Source organism: Theropithecus gelada, chromosome 5 (genome assembly GCF_003255815.1).
Source record: "Theropithecus gelada isolate Dixy chromosome 5, Tgel_1.0, whole genome shotgun sequence".
Taxonomy (NCBI): domain Eukaryota; kingdom Metazoa; phylum Chordata; class Mammalia; order Primates; family Cercopithecidae; genus Theropithecus; species Theropithecus gelada.
This window is the reverse complement of record NC_037672.1, coordinates 38,337,932-38,361,987: the sequence shown is the minus strand read 5'-3', so window position 1 is coordinate 38,361,987 and position 24,056 is coordinate 38,337,932. Positions and strand designations below refer to the sequence as shown.

At 39.9% G+C, this 24,056-nt stretch overlaps 1 protein-coding gene and 1 non-coding gene across 3 annotated transcripts in view; both read right to left on the bottom strand.

Moving 5' to 3' along the window:
- Positions 1 to 14,892, bottom strand: part of KLB (klotho beta) — a 43,532-nt gene extending 28,640 nt beyond the window's left edge. The window contains exon 1 of one of the 2 annotated variants that reach the window (XM_025385628.1): positions 13,977 to 14,892. In XM_025385628.1, the coding sequence (XP_025241413.1) occupies positions 13,977 to 14,801 (825 nt within the window). In that variant the 5' untranslated portion in view covers positions 14,802 to 14,892. The remainder of the gene's footprint in view (positions 1 to 13,976) is intronic. The other variant, XM_025385629.1, reaches the window with a different exon arrangement.
- An 8,264-nt stretch (positions 14,893 to 23,156) lies between these two features.
- LOC112625520 lies at positions 23,157 to 23,263 on the bottom strand. The gene has a single exon (XR_003119616.1). It is a non-coding gene; the product is annotated as a U6 spliceosomal RNA (small nuclear RNA).
- Between the last annotated feature and the right edge of the window lie 793 nt (positions 23,264 to 24,056).

The following is a 24,056-nucleotide window of genomic DNA, read 5'->3' as shown; positions in this document are numbered from 1 at the left end:
TTATGCCTGCATCCTGCTTCACCACCTGGGGCACCCCTCTGAACTCAGTCAAATGGAGAATTCATCAGCATTACCTTATGTTTCATTCTGTTCATTACACAAAGTTATATACATCAGCAAAAACATGTTTAGATAAGTCATTTTCATTTGTCTAAGTTTCCTTCAACCCCCGGCTATTATTTTATTCCTTTTGTCACTCTTCATCCATTTACTTTGATTATTTACTTAAATTCAAGTCTACATTTATTTAACAAATACAAGGCCCTGTAACAGACATTTAGAAAAGCAAGGTAGCCCCTGCCTTTAGATGACCTATGATGTCTAACAGGAGAAAAAAATACAGAAATGAGTGAAATAAAAACAGTATGCTTTTATGTTTTGATTATTGAGAAATAATAACTGAAACTAAATGTAATAATATGATTCAAAAATCACTATATGTATGTATATGTTATATGTACATATATACATAGAAAAAAATCTGGACATTGAACAAATTGCTAGCAGTGATTACTTCCGTGGTGTGGGGTTAGAGAGTAAGGAAAGAAGAGAACCTTTATTTTTAACAATGTCTTTCTATGTTGTTTGAATGTTTTGCAATACAAATGCATTATTTTTGTAATTCAATAAAGTTGGGTTGGGCATGGTGGTTCATGCCTGTAATCCCGGCACTTTGGAGGGCTGAAGTGGGAGGATCATTTGAACCCAGGAGTTCAAGACCAGCCTGGGCAACAGGAGCCAGACCTTGTTTCTACAAAAACTAAAAACGTTAGCTGGGTGTACCAGCTAACTCGGGAGGCTAAGGCACGAGGATCACTTGAGCCCAGGAAGTTGAGGCTACTGTGAGCCATGATCATGCCACTACACTCCAGCCTGGGCAACAGAGTAAGACCCTATCTCAAAAACAAAAAGTCAAGGGTATTGGTTGAAACAGTTCCTGTCAGTGACTTTAATTGTTCTGTGCTATCACTGTTTAGCTTCCCCCGACTTCCAAAAATCTCAAAGGAAAAAACAGACTTAAAAGTAAAGTTCGGCTACTCTGAATTTCATTCTATATTAAGGAATATTTTGTCCTCTATAATAATACGTTGATGTTCAAAACAATGTAAGGAGGAAGTCATGTCATATTAACATGAAAGAAAAACTCGTAACAGTAGACCCTGGCCCTTTACTTAAGACTTTGGTCATGTAATCTCTGGTCAAGATATGACATTAAGCAGAACCAAGCAATTAACTCCCCCAAATACTAAAGGATCCTGGCTTTCACCAGCCTCAAGGTTACCCAAAAACATTTTCAAGTAACACTACTAGATCATCCAAGGATTACTTTAATTACTTCTGTGATTCACTCTTCACTGGTCAGTAAATTAGAAGGTCAGAACCTTCTATTTTCAGCTTCTCTACTACTTTTCAGCAACAGAATTGTTGCTAATGTTCAGTAGTTTTAATCACACATTTTTCTTTTAAAATAGCATTTTTTTTTTTGAGACGGAGTTTTGTTCTTGTCGCCCAGGCTGGAGTGCAGTGGCACGATCTTGGCTCACTGCAACCTCCGCCTTCCAGGTTCAGGCGATTCTCCTGCTTTAGCCCCCTGAGTAGCTGGGACTAGAGGCACCCATCACTACGCCCAGCTAATTTTTTTATTTTTTTATTTTTTTGAGACAGAGTCGCTGTGTCGCCCAGACTAGAGTGCAGTGGTGCGATCTTGGCTCACTGCAACCTCCGCCTCCCAGGCTCAGACAATTCTCCTGCCTCAGCCTCCCTAGTAGCTGGGATTACAGGCACACGCCACCATGCCCAGCTTATTTTTCTTGTATCTTCAATAGAGACGGGGTTTCACTACGTTGGCCAGGCTGGTGTTGAACTCCTGACCCCAGGTGATCCACCCACCTCAGCCTCCCAAAGTGCAGAATTACAGGCGTGAGTCACAGTGCTTGGCCTAAAATAGGCTGTTTTCGAATGTTGAGTTTGCTCAGTAAAACTTTATATATGTTATTAAATGACTTATTTTATATTATAAAGTCATGTAAAGTTTCCCTCTGTTCATAGTTTCATTATGTCTAGCACTGTTTCCATTACTCAAAATATTTTCTGATCTCCATTTGGGCCTAATTTTCCATGTATGAGAGTGCTCATATCAAATCAAGCTGTTTAAATAGGATCACAATATTATTCTCTGAGCATTTATAATTACATTTATTTAAACTCTTGTTAATCATTTACTGAAGTATAACTTTTTCTACTTAATGGTGAGAAAAAGTAAATATTGCTCTCTTGAAGGTTTTAGAATACCTGTTGTAGTCTGAACATTTTTTTTTTTACACGACTCTTATTACTAACAATGGTATTCTGGTTATAGAAACTCTCTTTGGCAATTCTCCACAAGCAGTTTTCATAATTTATTCAAATTTAGTTTAAAAACATCTATAATAATAATAGTTTTAACGTATTTGGTCAGTATTTCTTTTTTCTTTCTTTCTTTCTTTTTTTTTTTTTAGAGATGGCGTGTTTGACACCCAGGCTGGAGTGCAGTGGCACGATCTTGGTTGACTGCAACCTCTGCCTCCTGGGTTCAAGCGATTCTCCTGCCTCAGTCTCCCAAGTAGCTGGGATTTCAGGCTTACTACCACCACACCCAGCTAACTTTTGTATTCTTAGTAGAGATGGGATTTCACCAGGTTGGCCAGGCTAATCTTGAACTCCTGACTTCAAGTGATCCGCCTGCCTCAGCCTCCCAAAGTGCTGGGATGTACGTGAGTCACTGTGCCCGGCCTGATCAGTATTTCTTATACGGTATTTTCTAAGAGTTGTCTTAGATTCTGATGGAGATGGGTTGGCATTATATGCAGGTACCATGCGTTAGCTAATCAAATGAAAAACTATGCTAACTCTAGATGATAGGGCCAGGCACAGTGGCTCACATTTGTAATCCCATCACTTTGGGAGGCTGAGGTGGATGGATCACTTGAGGTGAGGAGTTTGAGACCAGCCTGGCCAACATGGCGAAACCCTGTCTCTACTAAAAGTACAAGGCCAGGCGTGGTGGCTCACGCCCGTAATCCCAGCACTTTGGGAGGCCAAGGCAGGCGAATCACGAGGTCAGGAGATCAAGACCATCCTGGCTAACATGGTGAAACCCCGTCTCTACTAAAAACAAAAAATTAGCCGGGTGTGGTGGCAGACGCCTGTAGTCCCAGCTACTCAGGAGGCTGAGGCAGGAGAATGGCGTGAACCTAGGAGGTGGAGTTTGCAGTGAGCCAAGATTGTGCCACTGCAGTTCAGCCTGGGCAACAGAGCGAGACTCTGTCTCAAAAAAAAAAAAAAAAAAAAAAAGTACAAAAATTAGCTGGCGTGGTGGCTCATGCCTGTAGTCCTAGCTACTCAGGAGGCTAAGGCAGGAGAATCGCTTGAACCTGGGAGGTAGAGGTTGCAGTGAGCCGAGATTGCACCTCTGCACTACTCCAGCCTAGGTGACAGAGCGAGACTCTTCAAAAAAAATAAAAAAGATATTGTCAAGGGCACACTTAAGTGATTTAACATCACTTTAATGGGATGCTAAATTTTGAGCAAATAATTAAAATCATGAGGACAAATGAAAAACCCAACTTTTAATATATGAGTCAGGGGATAAATAGTTCATAGATTTCATGGACAAATTAAACACATACATAGATTGTTTTGGTCTTTTAATAAGCAAAGCAAAGTAAAATATCTGCTGAGACAGTATCAAAACAAGTGACGGACATGGGTTTTGAAGCTGTAAATTTTTTTTCATTGAAGCGGGGCAGCTGATTTCTGTCCTCAGACCTTGCTAGCTTGGATTGACACAGATCAGGCTTTAATTTTGTGTTTGACACTTTGATCCACTATGTAACCTTGGGCAAATTTCTCTGGGCCTCAGTTTCATCAATTGTAAGTTGAGTTTCAGAACACCTACCTGGCAGAGTTGATGAGTGAATTAAACGAGATCATATATTATAGGTACCTAGTATGTTTCTGATATTACAGTATGTATGCAATAAAAATTCTTATAGTAATTTAAAAGAATATGATGGGATGTAAAAAAGTTATCTGTAATAATTGTCTCAATCTTTCACTTTAAGAATTAAGATTGTTCTTTGTTCTTTCTTCTCTTTTTAAAAAAAGCATTTTTGGCTGGGTGCAGTGGCTCATGCCTGTAATCCCAGCATACTGGGAGGTTGAGCCAGGTGGATCACCTGAGGTCACGAGTTCAAGACCAGCCTGACCAACATGGAGTAACCTTGTCTCTGCTAAAAATACAAAAAATACAAAATTAGCCAAGCGTGGCGGTGCATGCCTGTAATCCCAGCTACTGGGAGGCTGAGGCAGGGGAATCACTTGAACCCAGAAGGTGGAGGTTATGATGAGCCGAGATCGTGCTATTGCACTCCAGGCTGGGCAACAAGAGCGAAACTCTGTCTCAAACAAACAAATGAACAACAACAACAACAAAAAACCACTTTTTTGATGTGAGAGGGGAAAGTGGTGGAAGGAAGAAAGTAATAGGTTTTGTTGTTTGTTTCAACCCTCTTTCTCCCGTCCTTTGTTGAAAAAAAAAGCTTGGCTAATTTTTTAGCCACTAAGACTTAGTACAAATTAATTATGATATGTTATTCTCTTGAAATATGACTTTACCAAGGGAGTTTTTAAAAAATCCTTTTTTTCAGTGAAAGAAAATAATTTCAGATAATCCTTGAAGATTTTGCTTCTATATAACCAAGACAAACTAAAAAGGCTCCAACTAGTATTTCCATTTCAAAATATTACACTTAATCTTCAAGACATTGGTGGGGGATTGGGCAAAAGAGTCTTTAAAATAACACTTTGTTTATTTAAATATGCCTAAGAAACACTGCAGCCTTCTTGTTGTTCAAGAAAGCAGTTGCAGCAGTCTGTTGGCAAAGAAGGCTTAGCTATTAATCATGTGAATGGTGGCATTTTCACGGCTATTTTTGCAGTTTTATTATTTACTTTTTGAGACAGGGTCTCACTCTGTCACCCAGGCTGGAGTCCGGTGGTGCCATCATAGCTTTAAACTTGAATTCTTGAGCTCAAGCAATTCTCTCACCTCAGCCTCCCCAGTGGCTGTAACTACAGGCTCATACCACCATGCCTATCTGATTTTTGTTTTATTTTTTGTAGAGACCGAAGTCTCACTATGTTGCTCAGGCTGATCTTGAACTCCTGGACTCAAGCAATCCTCCTGCCTCAGTCTCCCAAAGTGTTGGGATTACAGGCATGAGTCACTGCGCTTGACCCTTGTTTTTGCAGTTTAAATACTAAACTTTGTTTAATAATTTTAAGAGAGCCTTTAAGAAGAGAACTATATGAAGATTAAAAAAAATTTTTTTTTTAGTTTCTTGTTGGAAAAAGTCTTTTATCTTTAAATGTAAAATATTCTCTTTACCTTCTTATGTGACTTATTTTTTACTTTTAATTATGGAAATTGTCATAATACACAAAAATAGAAACAATAATAAACCCTCATAAACACATCACTGAGTTCTAACAGTCATCAAAATGCTGCAGCTTGTTTCAAGATGGGTTTTTAATGTACAATATTTTAAAGAAACACACATATCTAATTGATTTGCATGTTCTGAAAAGACTAATGTTTATGCCTGTGAGAGAGTGTGTGTGTGTGTGTGTGTGTGTGTGTATGTGCCTGCAATCCACTTTTTTGTTGTTGTTGTTGTTGCAGGTTTAAATCCTTTCTGGAACAAGGTAGATCTTCCTTAAATTGAAAATAATCAATTATGCATTGAATGCCTAACACGTGTCCAGCATGTGTGAGCTTCTGTGAAGGAATTATGCCAAGAAATGCTAAGACAAAGTTACTCAAAGAAGTGGAAAAATAGGAAAGCAATCCAGTTGTATCCTAAGCTCAAGAAAGAGCTGGTGAGGCCTTGACCTAGAGTAGGGTTTCCCAACATATCTTATCCTGAAAGCCTCTTTCACAGTGTTAAGCAGTCTCTTGAACCCACGAGGAATTTTAAAAATTATTTCATCATTTGTGTGTGGTAATAAAAAAATACAAAAAGCATTGACATATATTTTATTTTATATAAATATATTTATTGACTATTGTATTTTAAGGCCTATTTAAATTTAAAATATTAATAGAATAAATAAATATTTTAAATGCTAATAATATATGCCCATAAATTTGGGCATTTAACCATCTAATAAATAATGCACATTATTTAAATTATTTTAATTATGTAATAAGGAAAAGCATTTTATGACTTAAATATTTTTAAAATTTTATTTATTTTTTATTTTTTTAGAGACGCAGTCTCCCTCTATCACCCAAGCTGGAGTGCAGAGGCATGATCACAGCTCACTGCAGCCTCGAATTCCTGAGCTCAAGAAGTCCTCCTGCCTTGACTTCCCAAAGTGTTGGGAATACAGGCATGAGCCACTGCACCTGGCCTCAAAGTAGATTTCTAAAAGAAAAATATTTTAGTAAACAAGAGTACATAATGACACTTAGATATATCTAGATATGTATATAAACAAAAAACCAGAAAAATAGAACACAAAGTGACACATAAAAAACCAAACTTTGGCCAGGCGCAGTGACTCACACCTGTAATCCCAGCACTTTGAGAGGCAGAGGCAGGTCTATCACCTGAGGCCCAGAGTTCGAGACCAGCCTGGCCAACATGGTGAAACCCTGTCTCTACTAAAAATACAAAAATTAGCCGTGAGCAGTGGCACATGCCTATAATCCCAGCTACTTGGGAGGCTGAGGCATGAGAATTGCTCCTTCTCAAAACACGAATCAAAAAAGCCACCCCCTGCCAAACTTTGTGAAACACAAAGTTATAGCATCAAAAATGAATAAATATTGCTTATGTAACGTTTTGTTTGAATCGTTGAATTTTGCTTTTTTTTTTTTTTCTGAGACAGATTCTTGCTCTGTTACCCGGGCTAGAGTGAAGTGGTGTGATCTCGGCTCACTGCAACCTCCACCTCCCGGGTTCAAGCAATTCTCCCGCCTCAGCCTCCCCAGTAGCTGGGATTAAAGGCACCCACCACCACGCCTGGCTAATTTTTGTATTTTTAGTAGGGATGAGGTTTTACTATGTTGGTCAGGCTGGTCTCGAACTCCTGACCTCGTGATCCGCCCACCTTGGCCTCTCAAAGTGTTGGGATTACAGGCATGAGCCACCGCGCCTGGCCAAATTTTGCTTTTTAAAAAAGGACAAGTTTTTTTAAAAAGTAAGATTAGTGTTTTGTTCATGAATAACTAATGGTTAATATAAGAAAAATAGTTTGGGGGCAGCTCTTTCAAGTATTTCACAAATAAGGCAAAGCCAGGAGGGACAGTCTTTATTCTTGATATGTGAAAAGCCAAACTAGATGTAATCATGTTGATGATTAAATATTATTTCCTCTTTCAACATTTTAAAAGCACTGTTTTTTTTTTCCCCCTAAAAACAGAATAGGCCGTACATTAATTTTGAGCTTCTGTATGCAACTTATACATCTGGTGAAGATCTCCTTGAGGCAATCGTGTAAAATAATCATCTTTATGCCCCTCATACTAGTTACATGTCAATGTCCTTATTCTTTGTGCTTCACGTCTTTAACCAGTTGTCTACTGTAGAATATGTCAGTGGTTTCAAGGGTGGAGTGAGTGGGAGGAATTTTGACTGCCTGGGGACATTTGGCAAGGTCTGGAGACATTTTTGATTGTCACAACACTGAAAATGGGGGAGCTACTGTCATCTAGTGAGTAGAGTTTAGATGCTGCTAACCTCCTCCATTGCACAGGACAGCCCACCACAACAAAGAATTATCTGACCCCAAATGTCAATGGTGACCAGGTTTGAGAAATCTTTGTACTGTGTAAACAGTATTTATCTATGAAAGATAACATTTTCCCCCCAATCCAATATGACTAGTAAAAGACAAAGAGTTTTAAAGTCAAGAAATGGTCAAAACTATCATGGAAGTTGGCAGTATTTTTCGTTTTATTTATTTATTTATTTATTTATTTATTTAATTTTTTTCCTGAGACAGGGTTTTGCTGTGTCACCCAGGCTGGAGTGCAGCGGCACAATCATAGCTGTTTGCAGCCTCGACCTCCCGGGCTTAAGTGATCTTCCCACCTCATCCTCCCAAGAAGCTGGGACTACAGGCATGTGCCACCACTCTCAGCTGATTTTTTATTTTTTGTAGAGACAAGGTTTGTCTCGTCTCTACAAAACTATGTTGCCCAGGTTGGTCTTGAACTCCTGGACTCAAGGGATCTTCTTCCCTCGGTTTCTCAAAGTGCTGGGATTACAGGCAGGAGTAACTCTGCCCAGCTTTGGCAATATTTAGTAGAGTTATAAACAGAATGAGTTATTGTCTCATGAGCAAACTCACCTTCCCAAACCTCTGTGCATGTTTACTCAGAGACTCTCAAATGTTCCATTCTAAAAGGGAAATGTACAAATTTAAATTATTATATGTGTTTATTGATTTAAAAATAGAATGAAAACAGACATTACTGCCTTTACTAATGTGAACCCTCAGGGCTTTGCTGAATAGGCCAAATACGTTTCTGGGATTTAAAAAACTAAACTTGGGAGAGAGAAATCTTTCCTCTACAAAGGAGAAAATGACACAACCCGAGGAAGAAATAGACGTGAGAGGCTGAGATAAAGGGCCTTCCTGGTCACTGAGCCCATTCATCCCTGTGGTCTGGTTACTGAGCCAGGAAATTGCCCCTTTTTGCTTAAGCCAATTTGAATGAGATTTCTGTAACTTACCACCAAAAAAGTCCTGACTAATATACTACTCGATTAATATAAGTAATATTTCAACAGTTTGCAATAATGCAATGAAATACGAAGATTGAACTTGAGACTGGTTTTTGATTACAGTATTTAAGACAGAAATCCTAAACCACTCATTTAATCAACATTTACACCTAACGTGTATAAATACTCTGTGCTAGGTGCTGAGAACATAAAGGCAAATTTAAAAATTGTCTCTCCTTTTTGAAAGAACTCTCAGTCTAGCTGGGGAGATGAAAAAGTGTCATGTCGTATGAGTGTTATGCTAGAAACAAACCCATCTTATGGGGAGCCCGCAGAAGGGGCACTTAAATCTTAAAGGGGCAAGAATAACTTGGAGGTGGTGACCATCACGAAGTAAAGAGGGCATTTGTGCTAGACAGAGTGAGATAGTTGAGGCTGGTGGAGAGAAATAGGAAGGAGAGATTGAGACACTGGCAGTAGTAGTGTGTTATGATAGAACATGAAGTGCAAGAGGATGGGAGAGTGGCCAGGAAGGAGGCTGGGAATTGTGTCTCAAAGGTCTTGGTGAAAAATTGAGACTTTATCCCCAAAGCTTGGGGGAGCCACTAATGGATTTTATATAGGGGAGCAATATGACACATGTCCAAAATATCACATTGTAAGATGAGGATAATAGTTACCTGGCAAGATTGTTGCAAAGAGTATAGATAATATTTATTTACTTATGTGTTTTTGAAATGTAAATGTTCATAATATTTCTCTTTTTAAAAATATTTTTAAAATTTCAATAGTTTTTGGGGTACAAGTGGTTTTTGGTTACATGGATGAATTGTGTAAGGGTGAAGTCTGAGATTTTAGTGTACTTGTCACCAGAGGAGTATACATTGTATCTAATATGTAGTTTTTTATCCCTTACTCCTCTCCCAGCTTCCCCGTTCTGAGTCTCCAAAGTTGATTATATCCTTCTGTATGTAGGTATATATCATTCTGTATATACAGTCCATTATGTCATGCTTATATAGTGGGAGCTAAGCTATGGGTATGCAAATGCATACATAAGCTCAATATACCCATAGCTTAGCTCCCACTATATGAGAAAATATATGGTATTTGGTTTTCCATTCCTGAGTTACTTCACTTAGAATATACAGTTTTTTTTTTTTTTTTAAATAGAGATGGGGGTCTTGCTATGTTGCCCAGGTTGGTCTCGAACTCATAGGCTCTGGGATTACAGGTATGAGCCACCATGCCCAGCCTAGAGATGATATTTAAAGTGATGATTACCATGCTTAAAAATGGCCAAGCCAGGGCCAGGTGCAGTGGCGCTCACACCTGTAATCCCAGCACTTTGGGAGGCTGAGGTGGGCAGATCACCTGAGGTCAGGAGTTCGAGACCAGCCTGGCCAACATGGTGAAATCCCGTCTCTACTAAAAATACAAAAATTAGCTGGGTGTGGTGGCACTCGCCTGTAATCCCAGCTACTCAGGAGGCTGAGGTGGGAGAACTGCTTGAACCCGGGAGGCGGAGGTTGCAGTGAGCTGAGATGGCATTACTGCACTCCAACCTGGGTGACAGAGTGAGACGCTGTCAAAAAAAAAAAAAAAAAAAAAAAAAAAAAAAAGGCCAAACCAAAAAAGACATCCTCATTCTATTTCAAATACTGTTGAAAACTTAGCACTGAGGCCGGGCGCGGTGGCTCACGTCTGTAATCCCAGCATTTCGGGAGGCCAAGACGGGCGGATCACCTGAGGTCAGGAGTTCCAGACCAGCCTGACCAACATGGAGAAACCCTGTCTCTACTAAAAGTACAAAAAATTAGCCGGGCGTGGTGGCACATGCCTGTAATCCCAGCTACTTGGGAGGCTGAGGCAGGAGAATCGCTTGAACCCGGGAGGCAGAGGTTGCAGTGAGCCAAGATTGTGCCACTGCACTCCAGCCTGGGCAACAAGAGTGAAAACTCCGTCTCAAACAAAACAAAACAAAAACAAAAACTTAGAGTTGAGGCGTCCAATAGTAGATGTGATTATGGAAAATTTTTACCTGAGTCTTAGACTTGCATTAAGGTACTCCCTAGATCTGCAATAAAGTGGAATCTAAATTGCAGGTCAGTCTCGGGACCCTCTGGACCATTCAGGTTTCCTCCAAACGGGAACATTTCAAACCAAGATGGAGTTTTCCAGATCATTCTGGAATGAAAAGAACCCCAATAGCCACCATGAAACCTTTTCTCTATCTGAGAAGCAGGGAATGAAGGGATCCATAACCCCCCAGAATTCAGTTTTATATTAGGCTTGTGTAGCTCAATAAATATTTTCGGTCTAAAAACCATTCCTAAAGAATGCTTCTTCTGGGTCACAAGGGGGCAGGATAAGGAAGAAATACTTCATTGCAACATAAAATATCAAATTAACGTTTTCTACGTGAAAGTCAAGACAGCGAGGGGACAAGTGGGAAAAACAAGTTCACCTCAGGCTACCAAATCATTGCAAGATTTCTTTAGTGCTATAAGTCACTGGGCCATGCAGTGTATTTCACTTTCTGACTGATTTCAAGGACCCCTCACACCGTTTATTTAGTCTAGTGATTTAGAACTTTTAAGGCAATACAAACATTATTTGGAAAACACAATAGTTGAAAAACACATCCCTCCATTTAAAATAATAAAATTTATCTCACGATCAGAAAGTGCTAATTTTGTGTTAAAGGCAGAGAATATCTCAAATTAGAGGAAAATGAAAAACATCTGAAAATATGTCATTTTATCAACTACATTTGGAAGCAACATCTGTTAACGCTTTTTGCCTGTTAATTCTTATCAGCCAATTTTAAGGCTTTAATCCTTAAAATACATTTTCATGAAAACTCTAATTGTTGACATTTTTCCAGGTAATGACTTTTCAACAATTTACAATATTTTTCTTTATACAAAGGTTAAATAAACATATTCATGCATATATTTGCATAGAAAACTTTAAAAAGAATGTATAAGAAACGATTAACAGTAGTGTCCTCGGCCTGGGATTGTCAGGTGGAGAAAGGGAGAGGGATTTAACGTTTTCACTTTAGATCCTTTGGTACAATCTGATATTTTTATTTTTTATTTACTTATTTTTTTGAGACAGAGTCTCACTCTCACCCAGGCTGGAGTGCAGTGGCGTGATCTCGGCTCACTGCAACCTCTGCCTCCTGGGTTCAAGGGATTCTCCTGCCTCAGCCTCCCCAATAACCAGGACTACAGGCACGTGCCACCATGCCTAGTTAATTTTTGTGTTTTTAGTAGAGAGGGGGGTTTCACTATTTGGCCAGGCTGGTCTCGAACTCCTGACCTCGTGATCCACCCACCTCGGCCTCCCAAAGTGCTGGGATTACAGGCATGAGGCACTGCGCCCCGCCCAATCTGATATTTTTAAATGTACATGAGCATGAATTGTTTTAATAATTAAAAGGACTGGCTGAGGTTCACACCTGTAATCCCAGCACTTTGGGAGGCCGAGGCGGGTGGATCATGAGATCCGGAGTTTGAGACCAGCTTGGCCAACATAGTGAAACCCCTCTCTACTAAAAACACAAAAATTAACTGGGCAAGGTGGCACGTGTCTGTAGTCCCAGTTACTCAGGTGGCTGAGGCAGGAGAACTGCTTGAACCTGGGAGGTGGAGGTTGCAGTGAGCCGAGAGCACGCCATTGCACTCCAGCCTGGGTGACAGAATGAGACTTTGTCTCAAAAAAAACCAAAAAAACAAAAAAAAATTAAAAGGACTAAATGAAAGGAATATTTTTCTAACTTTTGCATGCATAATCTTGAGAACTTTTAAATACTTATACAATTTCTCCCCTTTAAGGCCTTATTTTGTCAAATCATAGTATACCCACACATTAATATGTTCTATATACAATTCTAGTCAAAAATGTACAAATGACCTTTAAATCATAATGCAATCTGTTTACTTCAAGGGCAGATGTGTCTGAAACCATAGTACAATGCACATGTGTAATAATCCAGAAAAGTTCAAAAAGAAAAGAAGTGATAGCAGATATTTTTGTATGTACAAATTCAGACATGGAATTATTTTATGTTGCTCTTTTTTAAAATTTCTGTATACTTAGCTTTTGATTATTAATAATTAAATTACTTTTTGTAGCACATTATAAAATTGACAAAAGTTTTTTCATTTTTAAAATGTAACAGGTGTGCAGAATAACTTATTTTTCTTAATTTTAAAACTCTTGAAAATTCCTGAGTCTTCTTTTCAAAACATTCTTAATGAAGACAGTTAGTGTTAATTATGTTGTCATTTAAAAAATCCATCTCCATAACAGCTGTATTTTACTCCTTAACCTTGGGAAAATTATTTAATCTCATTAAGCTTCAGTTTCCTCATCTTTTAAATGGGAAGAATAAGAAGACTAGTTCATAAGGCTGTTAAGAGGATAAGAGGATCAACTGTGACGATGCATGTAAAATACTTAATGTAGTCTGTGGTGCATAATAAATACTCAGTAAATATTACCTATGATTTTGCTTGCATTTTCACTATTGTTTTACTAATGTTAACATTTCTCAACATAATCTCTAGCTTTTGAAATACACTGCTTGAAAATTGCTTTAGTAGAGCACATTCTTCCCAGTTCTTATGGGAAGAAATGTGTTTAGCTCCCACAACAATTAACCCTCTCTTTTTTGCTATGTAACACAAATAAAATCAAATGTGAAGTACATTTAAATTTCTGTATTTAATATGCATGAGTTAGCTAACATTTATTTAACTTACTTATTTACTTACTTTATTTACTTATTAGCTAAGTTAGCTATCCTTAACAACAAATACATAGTTGAAATGGTTGTGCCTTAACATAATTCTGAAACAATTGCACGTTGTCAGAAAAGGGTTCCAACAATTAAATTTATGAAGCACTGTTTTCCCACAGAATGAAAGTAAGCTCATATTTTCATACTGTAGTGTATGATGGTAGATTTAAAAATAGCCTCAAAGTGCGACTTTTGAAAAAAACTGATTGGTTAATACATTAAAAATAGCTTAGATAAATAAAACATACACTAACTTAAATACAAAATTTGAGGATAGATCTTGTGAATTAGCCTGAAATCAGTTGCCTTGATTTCAATAAGAGAATTACTGAGGCAGAAGGTAAATTGTTAGTGTTTTCTGAAGCTATAATAAGAAGCGAGCTGTACAGTACCTTGATCAAGTTGTGTCCCACAGTGTAGACAGCTGCTAAATTTCCCTTCTCTCCAGGGGCATGCATACCTGTCCCATATCCATGCCAAGCCACTAGATATGGGTTGTGAATTGTAATCCAATATTTGACACGGTCCCCAAACGTCTGGAAACAGTATGTGGCATAGTCATTGAAGATATCTATTATGGTATCATTTTTCCACCCCCCATATTTTTCCTGTAGGGCCAAAGGCAAATCCCAGTGGTATAAAGTAACTATAGGTTCGATGTTTCTAAGCACTAGAGAGTCCAGAAGAGTATTGTAGTACTGGAGACCTTTTGCGTTGGCAACCGTTACTATTCCATCGGGGAAAAGCCTTGGCCAGGAAATTGAAAATTGATAAAAAGAAACTCCTATAAAATCCAGGGCTGATAAGTCTTTTTCCAGAAAAATGTAACTGTCACTGGAACCATTCGTGCTGCTGACATTTTTAAGGTGTGTGTGGACGAAATGATCCCATATAGAAGGTCCTTTTCCATCCTTCTTCCAACTCCCTTCCACTTGCAATGCTCCAGTCCCAACACCCCAGAAAAAGTTTTTAGGGAAAGTGTCATAGAGAAACAGCTGACTTTCATTTACCGGAGTAAAATTAGGATTTTTAGACCATACAGCTCTTCCATCTCCAGAGAATCCAGTAACAGCTCGTAGCAGAATAAGTGCTAACAGGATGACAGATCTTTGCAGTCCCCCGTTGGACATTGTATTCCTATAGCGTATGGTTATTTCATCAGTGCTGAAGAAAATCCATTCATTCCCTGGAGATCCTGCCGCACAGCCTGGCTTCATTTGCCACCAACTGCTGGACTGTCTTATCAAAGCTTCAGTAAAAGCTTGTGATTGTAAAGCTCTGTCAATGATTAGCTTGAACTGGGAGACTGAGGATGGGTCATAGAGAGCAACGTAATTTGAGGGAGGTGGCCCTATTGCAGTCACCAATGCGTCTCCTTCTCTTTCATTATGGGAAAAATTAGATGAGAATGCATTGGTGACAAGAGTTTAAATGTGTAACTAACACCTATGTAAACAGTGAATTACAATCACATTATTTTCTGTGTAGCCTTTCATATTGACCCAAACCTTTTCTGAATGTTTTGAACATTATTGAGTAAGGTATACGCCTTTTCTATTTTTACAGTTTTTGTGTGGTAATTTTATAATCTCACCTATCAAGAAAAATAACATATACAAGTATACAGCATTCCTACATACTAATAGTAAGGAATTAGAAAACACAATCAGAAATGACACTTCTCCACAAAATTCTAACACACCTAAGAACAAGCTTAATAAATATTACCTATTTCAAGAAAATTGTATCGGGAGACTTGAAAGACTTCAATGAGAAAATATAGCACTTTGTGGATGGAAAAATGGAATACTTTACAATTTAATACACTTAACTAAAGTTCTCTAATCTCTAATTTTATTTTAAAATTTTATTTATTTAACTAAAATTCTCCAATCTCTATTTTTTAAATTAATTCATTCGTTTTTAACAATAGTCTCGCTTTGTAGCCCAGGCTGGAGTGCAGTGGTGTCATCAGAGCTCACTGCAGCCTCAACTTCCCAGGCTTAAGCAATCCTCCCACCTCAGCCTCCTGAGTAGCTGGGACAACAGGTACATGTCACCATGCCCAGCTGATTTTTGATTTTTTGATAGAGGTGGGGGTCTGGCTACATCCCCCAGGCTGGTCTTGAACTCCTGGGCTCAAACAGCCCTTCTGCCTTCGGTTCCTAAAGTGCTTGAGATTATAGGTGTGAGCCACCATGCCTGGTCTAATCCCAAATTTTAGTTCAAGAAAATTATTATGAGAGGCCAGGCACAGTGGTTCATGGCTATAATCCCATCACTTTGGGAGGCCAATGCAGGCAGATCACTTGAGGTCAGGAGTTCGAGACCAGCTTAGCCAACATGTTGAAACCCCGTCTCTACTAAAAATACAGTTATCTGGGCAAGGTGGCAGGCGCCTGTAATCCCAGCTACTTGGGAAGCTGAGGCAGGAGAATCTCTCGAACCTGGGAGGTGGAGGTTGTAGTGAGCTGAGATCGCACCACTGCACTCCAGCCTGGGCAACAGACCAAGACTCGATATCAAAATAAAAAATAAAAAAAAAAGAAAAAAAAGAAAAAAAAGAAAATTGTTATGAAAGTTCACTTGAAGAATAGGCAATATTTGTTTTTAAAAAGGAAAGAAAAACCTGAAAAAGAAGATAGGAAAGGCATAGACAACCTTCAGCATGATTCTGGAATAAAGATAAACATACAGAAAGAAATACATGTACCTACAGAAATAAATATTGTGCCAAATCAATAGCCTCCAAATAACCTGTAAAAAATTTAATGTTTTACAGCCTGGGGAACATAGTGAGGCCCGATCTCTACAAAAAAAATTTAAAACCACCTGGGTGTGGTCATGCATGCTGTAGTCCCAGCACTTTAGAAGGCCAAGGTGGGAGGATTGCTTTGAGCCCAGGAGGTCGAGGCTGCAGTGAGCCATGATTGCACCACTGCACTCCAGCCTGGGTGACAGAATGAGACTCTGTCTCAATAGAAAAAAAAAAAAAAATTAATGTTTTAAATATTTGAAGTATCACATATGAATGAGAGGCAGAGTGGTTAATAGTCTGGTCTCTGTGCCAGATGAGGTGGCTCACACCTATAATCCCAGCTACTCAGGAGGCTAAGTGGGGAGGGCTGCTTGAGGCCAGGAGTTTGAGACCAGCCTGGACAATATAGTGAGACTATCCTCATCTCTTAAAAAAAAAGATTGGGGCCAGACACAGTGGCTTGCACCTGTAATCCCAGCACTTTGGGAGACCGAGGCGGGAGGATCACCTGAGGTCAGGAGTTCGAGACCAGCCTGACCAATATGGTGAAACCCTGTCTCCACTAAAAATACAAAATTAGCTGTGCATGGTGGTGCATGCCTGTAATCCCAGTTACTCGGGAGTCTGAGGCAGAAGAATTGCCTGAACCTGGGAGGTGGAGGTTGCAGTGAGCTGAGATCGTGCCATTGCACTCAAGACTGGGCAACAAGAGCAAAACTCTGTCTCAAAAAAAAAAAAAAAAAAGATTGAGCCTCTAGAGGCAGACTGCCTGAGTTTAAATATAGCTGTGTGACTTGCCCTCAGTTTCCTCTTAACTAAGCAAAGGCATAATAATAATATGCACTTCATGGATTATTGTAAGAATTAAACGAGTTAACACACTGAACCAAATGGTTTTCTCTGGAATAAAGAAACAAATGAACCAGTACATGTAAGACACTTGGAACAGAGACTGACACGTAGTAAATGCTCAATAAACATTATTTTTATGTGAAAGGGAAAGATTATTCAGGAAGTGATGCTAGCATTTAGCATAAAAGACAATTTGTTCTGGCTCCTGCCACATTTTTAGCTTCACTTCTCTCAATTGACTAAGTGGTACACAGCCTGCTCACTTGCACCACTGTACCTTGGTATGTGGTATGTGTGCTCTCTACACAGAGTATGTTTCTCCCTTCATCTAGCTCATGCCTTTCTTTTTTTTTTTTTTGAGACTGAGTCTCGCTCTTTCGCTCAGGCTGGAGTGCAGTGGCGCAATCTCCACACCCTGTAATGCAAGCTCCGCCTCCCGGGTTCACACCATTCTCCTGCTTCAGCCTCCTGAGTAGCTGGGACTTAGCCCGCCACCACACCCGGCTAATGTATTTTTAGTAGAGACGGAGTTTCACCGTGTTAGCCAGGATGGTTTCGATTTCCTAACCTCATGATCCGCCCATCTCGGCCTCCCAAAGCGCTGGGATTACAGGCGTGAGCCACCGCACCCAGGCGTCTTTTTTTTTTTTTTTTTAAACTTTTAAGTTCAGGGGCACATGTGCAAGTTTGTTACATAGGTAAACTTGTGTTATGGGTGTTTGCTGTGCGGATTATTTTATCAGGCAGGTATTAAGCCTAGTATTCATTAGTTATTTTTCAAGATCCTCTCCTTCTTCCGACCCTCCACTCTCTGAGAGGCTCCAGTGTGTTGTTCCCCTCTATGTGTCCAGGTGTTCTCATCATTTAGCTCCCACTTATAAGTAAGAACCTGCGGGATTTGGTTTTCTGTTCCTGCGCTCGTAAGGCCTTTCTGACTCCCTGTGACTCCTAGCCTGACTGGATTTAGATGGATCTTCTCTGTTTTCCCATGGCAGCCCATGTTTTCTCTACTATGACACACAATAAATCAGCAAATCACACAATAAATGTATCTGTATCCTCTGTTTGAGTGTAAGTTTTCTTTCTCTTTCTCTTTTTTGAAAACCAAAACAGGGACCATGACTGGTTCCCTGTTGATTGTGGCCCAGTACGGTACTTGACATATAGTAGTTACTGAAGTATATATTGAATGAATGAGAGTGTCTATAGTAGGCTGGGCATGAGGGCCCACACCTGTAATCCCTGCACTTTAGGAGGCTGAGGCAGGAGGATCACTTGAGTTCAGGTGTTCAAGACTAGCCTGGGCAACATAGTGAGAACTCATCTCTACTAAGGAAAAAAAAGTACCTATAGTAGACTATGTATACTCTATCACTGCATTTATCACATTTATCACATAATCCTGCAGTTGTTTGTCTCCTTCCACCACACTGTAAGAATATCTCCTATCTAAATTTTTATCATTGCTTATCAGAGTAAATGATTAATAATTATCTATTGAATGAATGGAGCTGGTACAATACTATTTATGAAAATAAAATTTTAAATGTAATAACTTAGACCCTCACAAATATATTTAATTCAAAAATGTATAACCAGAGAAATAGTTAAGATGGTAAATTTCATATTACTTGATTTTACCACAATTTGAAAAATATAGCCACAGAAAACTAAAAGAAAACAAGAGAAAATATTAAATTATGTAAATGTGTAGACGATATATGTTATTCTATTTACATATGATGATATAGAAATAATTTATAATTAAAATATAAAAAAATAAAATTTAAAGGCAAATAACAAACTTAGAAAATGTCAGAGCAAATCTAGAAGGCAAATGGCCAAAGTAAAGCAAATGGCCATAAGTAATTCATGCAAATCAATGAGAAAGCCACTAAATCTCTAACAGATAAATGGCCAAAAAGCATGAATAAAAAAATACACAAAAGAGGAAATGCAACCAATGAAAAATATGGCTAACAAAAAATTAAAACATAAGTAATTAGAAATATACATGAAAAGAGGCATATAATAATATTTAATCTTTTTTTTTTTTTGAGACAGAGTCTCGATCTGTTGCCCAGGCTGGTGTGCAGTGGCGTGATCTCGGCTCACTGCAACCTCTACCACCCGGGTTCAAGTGATTCTCCTGCCTTGGCCTCCCAAAGTGTTGGGATTACAGGCATGAACCACCGTGCCTGGCCAATATTTTATCTTATAAAATTAGCAAAAATAAAAATAAGTGATGAAAACCAATGTAGATTGTTGATTGCAATGTAAGTTTGTACAATACTCATGAAAAGTGTGTGTGTCTGTGTGTGTGTATATATATATTTTATTTATTTATTTATTTTTGAGACGGAGTCTTGCTTTGTCGCCCAGGCTGGAGTGCAGTGGTGCGACCTCGGCTCACTGCAAGCTCCGCCTCCCGGGTTCACGCCATTCTCCTGCCTCAGCCTCCCGAGTAGCTGGAACTACAGGTGCCCACCACCACGCCCAGCTAACTTTCTTTTGTATTTTCAGTAGAGACGGGGTTTCACTGTATTAGCCAGGATGGTCTCGATTTCCTGACCTTGTGATCCGCCCGCCTCGGCCTCCCAAAGTGCTGGAATTACAGGCATGAGCCACCACACCTGGCCTTCTTTTTTTTTAATTTTAAAGATAGAGTCTTGCTCTGTTGCCCAGGCTGGAATGCAGGGGTGTGATCTCAGCTCTCTGCAACCTCTGGCTCCTGGGTTCAACCGATTCTCCTGCCTCAGCCTCTCGAGTAGCTGGGATTATTTAAACGCACACCATCACAGCTGGCTATTTTTGTTTGTTTTTGAGACAGTCTTGCTCTCTCACCCAAGCTGGAATGCAGTGGTGTGATCGTGGCTCACTGCAACCTCTGCCTCCCAGGTTCAAGCGATTCTGCTGCCTCAGCCTCCCGAGTAGCTGGGATTACAAGTGCCCACCACCATGCCCAGCTAATTTTTGTATTTTTAGTAGAGATGGGGTCTCACCATGTTGGCCAGGCTGGTCTTGAACTCCTGGCCTCAAGTCGATCCAACCACCTCGGCCTCCCAAAGTGCTGGGTGCTGGGATTACAGGCTTGAGTCATTGCACCAGGCCTTTTTTTTTTTTTTTTTCCTGGATGGAGTCTGGAATTTCCTAGATGGAGTCTGTCACCCAGGCTGGAGTGCAGTGGTATGATCTCAGCTCACTGCAACCTCTGCCCCCAGGTTCAAGCGATTCTCATGTCTCAGACTCCCGAGTAGCTGAGATTACAGGTGCCTGTCACCACGCCCAGCTAATTGTTATATTTTTAGTAGAGATAGGGTTTCACCATGTTGGCCAGGCTGGTTTCGAACACCTGACCTCAAGTGATCCACCTGCTTCAGCCCCCCAAAGTACTGGGATTACAGGCCTGAGCCACTGCGCCCGACCACATGGAAAGTAACTTTCCAATATACCATGAATCTAAAGTTTTTGATTCAAGAATTTCTGAAATACATTGTAATGAATCATTTCTAAATATATAAAGTCCTCCATGCAAAAATATTTTTATAGCAATATTATTTATAACAGAGGAAAATTATAAATAACTTAACGATCCATCCATAGGGGAATAATTACCTAAGGCATGGAATATTCATTTGAATATTCATGAAATGTTAACATTTTCATTTCATTCATTAACATTTTCAGAGAATATATAGTAGCATTAAAATTCTTAAAATAAAAAACCATCAGGACAATAATCGCATATAGAAATTATAAGAAGGCCGGGCACGGTGGCTCAAGCCTGTAATCCCAGCACTTTGGGAGGCCGAGACGGGCGGATCACGAGGTCAGGAGATCGAGACCATCCTGGCTAACACGGTGAAACCCCGTCTCTACTAAAAATACGAAAACTTAGCCGGGCGTGGCGGCAGGCGCCTGTAGTCCCAGCTACTCGGGAGGCTGAGGCAGGAGAATGGCGTGAACCCGGGAGGCGGAGCTTGCAGTGAGCTGAGATCCGGCCACTGCACTCCAGCCTGGGTGACAGAGCGAGACTCCGTCTCAAAAAAAAAAAAAAAAAAAAAGAAATTATAAGAAAATACCCACATTTTGCCATATTGTGTTTGGACAGTGAACTAAGGGTTATAGTTATTTTTCTTTTGTATATTTAATTTGATTTTTTTAACTTTTAATAACAAAAATGGGCCAGTGCGGTGGCTCATGCCTGTAATCCCAGCACTTTGAGAAGCTGAGGCAGACGGATCACCTGAGGTTGGGAGTTCGAGACCAGCCTGGCCAACATGGTGAGACCCCATCTCTACTAAAAACACAAAAATTAGCCAGGCATGGTGGTGTGCACCTGTAGTCCCAGCTACTTGGGAGGCTGAGGCAGGAGAATCGCTTGAACACTAGAGGCAGAGGTTGCAGTGAGCTGAGATCGCGCCACTGCACTCCAGCCTGGATGACAGAGCGAGACTGTGTCTCAAAACAGCAACAACAACAACAAAACCCAAAAATGAACATTAAAAGAATACAGATAGTTGATATTAGATGTAAAAGTTTCTTGAAACCCAGGCGTGGTGGTGTACACTTATAGTCCTAGCTACTTGGGAGGCTTAGGCAAGAGGATTGCATGAGCATGAGCCAGGAGTTCGAGGCTTTAGTGCAGTATAATTGCGCCTGTGACTCGCCACGGCACTCCAGCCTGGACAACATAGTAAGACCTTGCCTCTTAAAAAAAAAAAAAAGTCTATTTGAGAAGCTAGATAGTTTCCCACTAAGATTAGGAATAAGGCAAGGATGTCTGTTCTCATCACCTCTATTCAACATTACACTGGAAGTTGTAGCTAATGCAGTAAAACAACAACAAAAAAAGAAATAAAACATAGGGAAGCAACGAACAAAACTATGTTTGTTCACAGATGATAATGATTGTCTATGTAAAAACTTCTAAAGAACCAACCAAAGAATCCTGGCACTAATAAGTGATTACAACAAGGATGCAAGATATAATATATATATGTGTGTGTGTGTGTATATATATATATATATATATTTTTTTTTTTTTTGGTAAAAACAAAATGTGTTTTTTTAAATTAAAAAATATGAAGTCTGCCACCAAACTCTTGAAGCAACCCTTTTTTCTAATCCCCTTCTTGTGTCAAAGAATGTGTTGCAGTTGATTACTTTGTGGTGGTTGCCAAATGGGCAGGCGGCAAATTCTCTTGGATTTCAGCTTCTACAGTTATCCAAAATCAGTGTCAGCTGAGCTATGCTCCCTCTGAAGGCTCTGAGGGAGAACCCTTCCTTAACTCTTCTGGTGGCTGTTGACATTCTTTGACTTGTGGCAACATGATTTTAATTTCTGCTTGTTTCACGTGGCTCTGTCGCCCAGGCTGGAGTGCAGTGGCATGATCTTGGCTCACTGCAACCTCCACCTTCCAGGTTTACGCCATTCTCCTGCTTCAGCCTCCTGAGTAGCTGGGACTACAGGTGCATGCCACCACACCTGGCTAACTTTTTGAATTTTTAGTAGAGACGGGGTTTTACTGTGTTAACCAGGATGGTCTTGAACTCCTGACCTCCTGATCTGCCTGCCTTGGCCTCCCAAAGTGCTGGGATTATAGGTGTGAGCCATCACGTCTGGCCCTTTTTTTTTTTTTTTTTTAGATGAAGTCTTGCTCTGTTGCCCAGCCTGGAGTGCAAGCGATTCTCCCGCCGCAGCCTCCCGAGTAGTTGGGACTCAGGCATGAGCCACCACGCCTGGCTAATTTTTGTATTTTTAGTAGAGATAGGGCTTCACCATGTTGGCCAGGCTGGTCTCCAACTCCTGACCCAAGTGATCTGCCTGCCTTGGCCTTCCAAAGTGCTGGGATTACAGGCGTGAGCCACCGTGGCTCACATAGCCTCCTTTGTGTCCTTTCCTCTTCTTCTTGTTTTGTCTTTTTTCAGAGACAGCATATCACTCTTGTCCAAGTTGAAGACAAATAAAGAACGCTTCACAAATCTGTGTGCCATCCTTGCACAGAGGCTATGCTAATCTTCTCTGTATCATTCCAATTTTAGTAAATGTGTTTCCAAAGTGAGCACAAGATGCAGGATTAATACACAAGAGTCAATTGTTTTCTTACATGCCAGCAATGAGCAATTGAAATTTGAAATTAAAAAGACAAAATCCAGCCTGGATAACATGGTGAGACCCCATCTCTACAAAAAAGAAAAATAAAAAATTAGCTGGACATGGAGGTGCACACTTGTGGTCCCATCTACCAGGGAGGCTAAAGTGGGAGGATCACTTGAGCCTGGGAAGTTGAGGCTGTAGTGAGCCATGACTGTGCCACTACACTCCAGCCTGGGTGACAGAGTGAGACTGTCTCAAAAAAGGGAAAAAAAGAAGTTTCTCAACAAAGGCTAAGTTTTAAAATGTGTACTCTAGCTGGGCAGGGTGGCTCACGCCTGTAATCCCAGCACTTAGGGAGGCCAAGGCGAGCGGATCATGAGGTCAGGAGTTCAACACTAACCTGGCCAATATGGTGAAACCCCATCTCTACTAAAAATACAAAAATTAGCCAGGCGTGTTGGTGTGCACCTGTAGTCCTAGCTACTCGGGAGGCTGAGGCAGAAGAATCGCTTGAACCAGGGAGGCAGAGGTTGCAGTGAGCAGAGATCATGCCACTGCACTCCAGCCTGGGCAGCACAGCAAGACTCCATCTCAAAAAAAAAAAGTGTACTCTAGGATTGAAGTACCTTTTCCTTAAAAAATAAAAGGAATAAAAATAAAGTAAATGTGTACTGAATATTTATTTGCTAGTGAACAATAATGTATCACTAAATGATTTCAGATTTCTTTTTTTTTTTTTTTTTTTTTTTTTTTTTTTTTTTT